We start from the raw sequence: 6881 nt of genomic DNA, 5'->3' as shown, positions 1-6881 counted from the left end.
TGCTACAGAGCTATCTCAGAATGAGAAAAGGGATTATGATTTTGTGGAAAATGAATGAAGAATGAGAGCTGAGCTCCTATTTATAAAGTATGGTTTGCCTAATCCGTGAAGGGTTAGGAAAGGTTTTAGTTTCCTAAACATTTAGGAATGGAACGCGGAATCCCAATTTTTTTTTAATCAGGAGTGTGCAATTGCCTCTTCAGTTACGTTAGCGAGTTAGTATTCGGACCGAGGTGCACGAATAATATCTCAGCAAAATCAGGCTAATCTCTCGCCGCAGGTGCACGAACCCAAACACCCCTCAAACCTGCTAGTTACAAACTGGTAGGAGTTAAGACTCGACCAAATCTTACTGCACTTTGTACTCGGGATAGAAATTTTAATTTCTTAAAGAAAAAAAATATATAAAAAAAAAAAAATTGGATCTGAGTCCAAATTAAAGTCCATGAGCAGGCATTATCAAATTTCCCCACAAAAGCAAAACTAAGAAAAATTGGAGCCTAGGGCCCAAACAAAACGGCCCAAAGAGTTACAGTATGACCCAAACCAGATGTAGTAGCTCACGGCTATCACAATTCACAACAACAGAAGCGAAGAGAGAGAAGAGAGAGTCTGAGAGAAAATGGGAAGGAAGAAGGGAGTGGCGGACTTCGACGAGTCGCCGCCGGATGACTTCGATCCGGCGAATCCGTACAAGGACCCGGTGGCGATGCTGGAGATGAGGGAGCACATCGTCCGAGAGAAGTGGATCCAAATAGAGAAGGCCAAGATTCTCCGGGACAAGCTCCGCTGGTGCTACCGCGTCGAAGGCATCAACCACCTCCAGAAGTGCCGCCTCCTCCGCGACCAGTACCTCGAGTCCACGCGCGGCATCGGTTGGGGCAAGGACCACCGCCCCTACGAGTTCCATGGTCCGCCTCACACCCTAACATTACCTCTCTCTCTCTCTCTCTCAGTGAATTTTTTTTTTTTTTTGAAATTTAATTTTGGTTAATTCTCAGGCCCCAAGCTGGAGGTGAAGGTGGAGGCGGAGGAGTCGGACTGATCGTTTAAGGTACTCTCTTTGTTGCTTTGAAGCTCTGAATTTGATAATGTAATTGAAATTGTTTTGAATTTCTTGGTTGTTTTCTTGTTAGAGTGAAGGAATGGTTATGTTGCTTCGTTTGTTTCAATTTCGTTGTGAAGCAATGCTAGAGGTTTCGATTTGGTTAAGCTTAGAATGGTGTGGTTATATTCAATGTTTAGTCCTTTCCAGGCAATGATAATCTGTGAGCTATAAACATGGATAAGTAATCACAGACCACTCTTGTGAAATGCGCTGATAAAGAAACACAAGGGACCAACCCCATTCCGCCAATGTCTGAAAGACACTTTTATTTTCGCAATTCACTGCTAGTTGTGTAGGTATGATCCAGATAGGCTTCCAGATGGACTGAATACTAGATCAGTTTAATTTAAGAGGATAATTGATTGAATGGTGAAACCAATTGAGATAAGTTTTTGCGACTTATATTTAATTTGAATCAGAAAATGACACCATTATACTGGAGCTTAATGACAAGGGGTAGAATTTTGGAGGTTTACTACTGCTTTTCCATTATTGAGGGACTGTTCTGTACTGTTATATTAGTTGAAATATGAAATATAGTATATTGATGCGATGTGAATGTCTTGTTTGATTTTGCATCAAAGCTTTTGGATGGTTCATAGAACAGTCTCAGAAAGTTGAAAGTCTTCAGATTGCAATTTTGATAATCTTATATTTGGTAGGTCGAGCATAGTTCCAAAGGAGTTGCCAACTTTAAGTTTTAAGCGACAGAAATTAAACACATAGTTAAGGTTTACTGGAATTTTCTTCAATTTTGTTTTATTCAATCTATTACATGTGCATTGAATTTGTTGATCAGTGTTGGGAGTTTTGTGCTCAGTCTTGTTGGCATCTCTGCAATCTGAAATTTGAACATTCTTGAAGATGACTTTGAATATTTGCTTGGCATGCTATGCATGATTTGTCTGGATCAGAATCATCAGATGATACATTTAAATACACTTATTCACTTGACTGGAGGGAGTTGGTGATCTTTTTCATGTTTCCTTCATGCAGGTGAATAAGTTTGGCCTGCAGAGTAGAGCTTAAATTGGAGGGAAGTTGGGGATCACATACATTATTTGGTGCACTGTTGTTGTTCTCTTGATCTGTCTTAACTAGACCCTGTGAAGAATGGTTGTTTCGTTTTTCTTTCTTGTCACAGCTAAATTTCAGATGTTGGGCCTTGGCTTTTCTGTAGATTATCTTGCTTGTTGGCTTCCAGATATTGAAAGAGATATCGAGCTATGCACAGACAAAATAAAATAAAATTCTCTCATCTTTGATGATGTTTGAAAGATGGATAAATCTCTTGCAATGATACAGTGACCACGAGAATCAGTAACTTTCCCAGTTTTCATTAGAAGTAATGCATATGTTATATTATGGTTATCCTTGGGTTTTCTTTTGCATCTTATTCCCGTTTTGCCATTTTGGAATATTACTATCAAGGGATGATAAGAATGAACTAATGAGTTGTCACTGAAGCTTGCGCTGGCTTTGTTTTTTCCGTATCAACTTCTACATGCATCTGTAGGAGAAGGACTTTTTATGTGGAAGATTGCTATAAATATCTCACTTCTATGTACTTTTGTTCTTGCATGGAACTTGGTTCATGTTCTTGAATCTTGATGACCGATGATGGATACAGGATACTATACAACTGACTGACTGAGAACGGCGAAGTTCTGAACCTTGCAAATATTTTGGCAAAACCTTCTCTTCCTGACTATAGTCATGAGAAAATATCTCCCAATCGAAAAAAATGAGAAAATATCTCATGTATGGCAATCAGAAAAGCACGCTGTTGGTTGATCTGTCTTTGTGTTAGAAGTAGGCCTATGGCTTTTGGTTGTACTGCAATACTACCTTGTTACATTACCATTCCGCTTGAATGCAATTTCTTGCATTGATTTGATGGCACGTTTACTTACTTGGAATGGAAAATAATCATGAATGGGAGACAAGTGGAATGAGAGAAGAAATGAATCGGTATTGATTCCGGAGGAATGATTCCTAAACCCGTCTCCCCCCTTCGTAATCGAATTCCTGAGTATTCAGGAATCGATTCCTAATAAGAAGGTGAGACCTACATCCATTCCAATTCCTTCATGTGTTATTAAACGCAGGAATTCTTTTACCCGGAATCATTCCGATTCCTTTATGTGTTAGTAAACGCAGGAATGTTTTTAACCCGTAATCATTCCCTTTCCTTCCAAGTAAGTAAACGTGTCATTCAATAAAAAGAAAAAAAAGAAACAAAATATCCACTTTGGAGAGAACATTTGACGGAGGCAATTTCAGAACACTTTACGAATACTTTCTACTCCAAAGCAATGGATGACACATTATTTAATAACCGAAATCAGAGTCTTTATAGGTTTCACAAATTACTGTTATTATTATTTTTTTAAATAAATTAGATATAAATCCAATTTTCTAAAGAGATATTGGAAAAAAACTCACACTGTTTAAGGATATCTCTATTTGTGTTTGATCCAAACTCTAGGTTACTTGACCTAGTGGTAATAGGGTTCAATTAGAAGAATCTAGAGATTCTCTTTCCTTGTATGATTCTAACTCTATGCATTGTAATCCTCTATATAAAGAGGCCCATTGTCACGCCCCGAATTTTGAATAAGAAATTCAAATCCGAAACATGAATAATTACAAATACAAATACCAATCTAAAATTTTCTTTCAGAGTAACACGCCTCGCACCACTCAATATTACAATACCCAATTCCTCAATTTCTTATTACAGCACATTAACACAATTTCCAAATTGATAAGTTCAAAATGAACATAACGAAACTCACAATAATGCTGTAACTCAAATACCACTACTCTAGGCAGCCTGATCGCCTTCTCGATTCTCCTGACCTGTAAGATTTCCCGCTACACAAATATATATTGTGTACCGGGATTGCAACAACACAAACCCGGTGAGCTTGACAGCCCGTATGAGTAAACGAAAGGATTGCACAAATCTAATATAACAATTTCAACTCAAGCAATTGAAATTGTAGTAATAACACAATCACAACGACCACCACAAAATCTCATCACTTTCTCACTCTCACATATATATATATATATATATATATATATATATATATATATGGACACCTATGAGTTACTCTCGGTTTCGCTCATAAGGTCACTCAACATTTGGCAGACAGACTAGAGCTCTAACTGATTGTTTCCACCTACCCGGCGCGAGAGCGTGGTTCACGATTTAATGCTATTAGTTCCACCTACCCGGTACAAGAGCGTGGTTCACTAATAGATGCCATGGTCACCCCCGTGACCTATTGATCTCCACAGACCAATATATCTCAACAAATCAACAATTTATTGTTCCTCAAACAATAAACTCAACACCTCACTCAATATATAATTTCCTCAACACAAACCAACAACACGTATATTTTATCAAAAATAAAATATGTATAAAGTCATTCGCACATGTATTAACAACAATAAATATTATAGCATTAAATATAAATATTTAGAACTCCGGTTCGTGAACCATGTGCGGTTTACTCACCTCGATACTCCCGCTGCGTCTTCAAATTAACACAATCACACCAAACTCGCCCGCCCAAGTAAAAACCGTTAATCACCTAATCATAAGCGACTTGAGTTTAGCCAACCACTCACAAAATAAAATAAATGACAATCTGACAGTCTGATCGAATTTATACGATGATCCAACGGTTGGATCGAATTTATACGATGATCCAACGGTCAGATCAAATTTATTCAATGATCCAACGGTCGGATCCTCACGGATCGCCCTTTGGATCATTCGCCCGAAATTATCACGAAGATCCAACGGTCGGATCTTCCTGAATCGCCTTTATTAACATCTCCTCAGATTTATAAGAAAATCTGACGGTCGGATTCTCACGAATCACCTTTCAAAACACCATTTCACCATTATACGAAGATCCAACGGTCGGATCTTCGCCCGTGACCACACAAAGTCATCGGAACAGTCATACGATCAACATATTTAAATTTCAAGTCCATCCAACGGTCTGATCTTCACAGATCATAAATCGAACGATCGAAATCGATCGAAATCGTAAAATTCATAACTAAATCATACGATATCGAAAAATTGCGTATAATATATCGAAATGATCGTATCGAAGTATAGAATCTAAAAATGTACATAAACTGTCCTTGTGACCCCCGGAAGTGGCCGGAAATGGCCGCCGGAGTCAGTGGCAGAGCCGCCGCCGACCACCACCAATGGTGTCGGGGCCAGGCTGATCTGTTTCATCTCATCAAGCCTAATGACTTTACTAACTAGCATGTAAGCTGAAAATTACCGGAAGGGATAGAAAATACCTCAAACCAGTCGGGTTGGCTGGAAAAAAATCCAGAAACCGGCGAGCTCCTAGTTCGACGTAAAAACTGCAATCTCAGGCCTCGATCCCTTCTGGAAAGTTGTTAAGAACATCAATGCGAACTCATTGGTTCAATAATCAATCAAAACCAAGCTCTACAACTCGAGATATACCTGATCGAAGGTTTCGGGTGCAACCGGGTTCGAGTTCCAGCCGCTTCCAGAGGCAGCGCCGCAGTGCAAGGGAGGTTCTGGGAGCTTCGGAAGGTCAAGGCGAACCTATGGGTGAAGTTTGGGAAGGTTTTGTGGCCGGTAGCTCGAGGAGAACGAGTTAGTTCGGTTTCGGTGCAATCCGGGTCCGAGCTGGGTTGCCGGACCTTGCGGCTGTGCTGGAGAAAACGACGACGTCCAGCAGGTAGAGCGGCCTGAGGCGAAGCCAAGGGGAGTGGTCCGACGTCTGGAGGTGGCCTGAGGAGGGAGAGATGAGTTGATGAAGTTGGCTCTGTTTTTGGTTTTGTTTCGGCCGAGAGAGAGAGAATGAGAGAGTGAGATAGATTTCTGCTGCTTTCTTTATTGAATGATTTTCAACGATATACAACACGTAAGCAAATAAAGCACCGGTCTTGATTGATCCACTAATGCTTAAAACATGGAACACCCTACCTTTGATCAAAGATGCTTGCCACTAAATTGATTTGACTAAAACAAAGCAACCAGGTATTACACCCATATTATTAGGGATGACAAAAATCCCCAGCGGGGCGGAGCTTCATTGGATACCCGCCCCTAATGGGAGGAGAATTCAGAGACAAATGGGGAATGAGGATGGGGATCCCCAATCCCCGTTATTTAAGATTGGGGATGGGGCGGGGTTGGTATTGTGATCCCCATCCCCAAACCCGCCCCAATAATATATACATATATTTAATTTATATATATTTTAATTTATTTTTTATAATATAAATCATATATATATATATATTTACTTCTTTACTTTATTGGATACACTTTTACTTTAATGGTGTTTTGACTTTTGAACTCACTGAATTATGATTTATGAATTTAATCATGTTTTAAATTTATTTGTTGTAGATTTTGATTTTTAAAAAGGCAATATGAGAAAAAATTATTTTATTTATTAAATTCTTATTGGGGATTTAGGGCGGGTTTGGAGGTTTAGTCCCCAGTGGGGATGGGGACGGGGAATCCCCAATATATTTTTATTGGGGATTGGGGCGGGGATGAGAGTAGAGAATGACCCCGGGGATGGGGATGGTATTGTCAATTGTGATCTCCATCCCCAACCCGCCCCATTGCCATCCCTACATATTATCAATGAGAATACACAGCGATTATCTCTCAATTTCTGATTCCCTAAAACACGTTATCAGCACGAAGCCCTAACCCTGAAACAAATAGCCAAACCCTGATTCAAGA

At 39.6% G+C, this 6881-nt stretch overlaps 1 protein-coding gene across 1 annotated transcript; it reads left to right on the top strand.

Moving 5' to 3' along the window:
• Positions 1–562: 562 nt before the first annotated feature.
• On the top strand, positions 563–2432 carry LOC112175160 (NADH dehydrogenase [ubiquinone] 1 beta subcomplex subunit 10-B). Its single transcript, XM_024312823.2, has 3 exons — positions 563–911; positions 1002–1054; positions 2105–2432. Exons 1-2 carry the CDS (start codon positions 623–625, stop codon positions 1043–1045), a joined length of 333 nt encoding a protein of 110 aa, XP_024168591.1. The 5' UTR covers positions 563–622; the 3' UTR covers positions 1046–1054; positions 2105–2432.
• Positions 2433–6881: the final 4449 nt, after the last annotated feature.

Source organism: Rosa chinensis, chromosome 7, assembly GCF_002994745.2.
Source record: "Rosa chinensis cultivar Old Blush chromosome 7, RchiOBHm-V2, whole genome shotgun sequence".
In the NCBI taxonomy this organism is placed as follows: Eukaryota; Viridiplantae; Streptophyta; class Magnoliopsida; order Rosales; family Rosaceae; genus Rosa; species Rosa chinensis.
The sequence above is the reverse complement of the archived record's forward strand: the minus strand, read 5'-3'. Positions and strand labels throughout refer to the sequence as shown.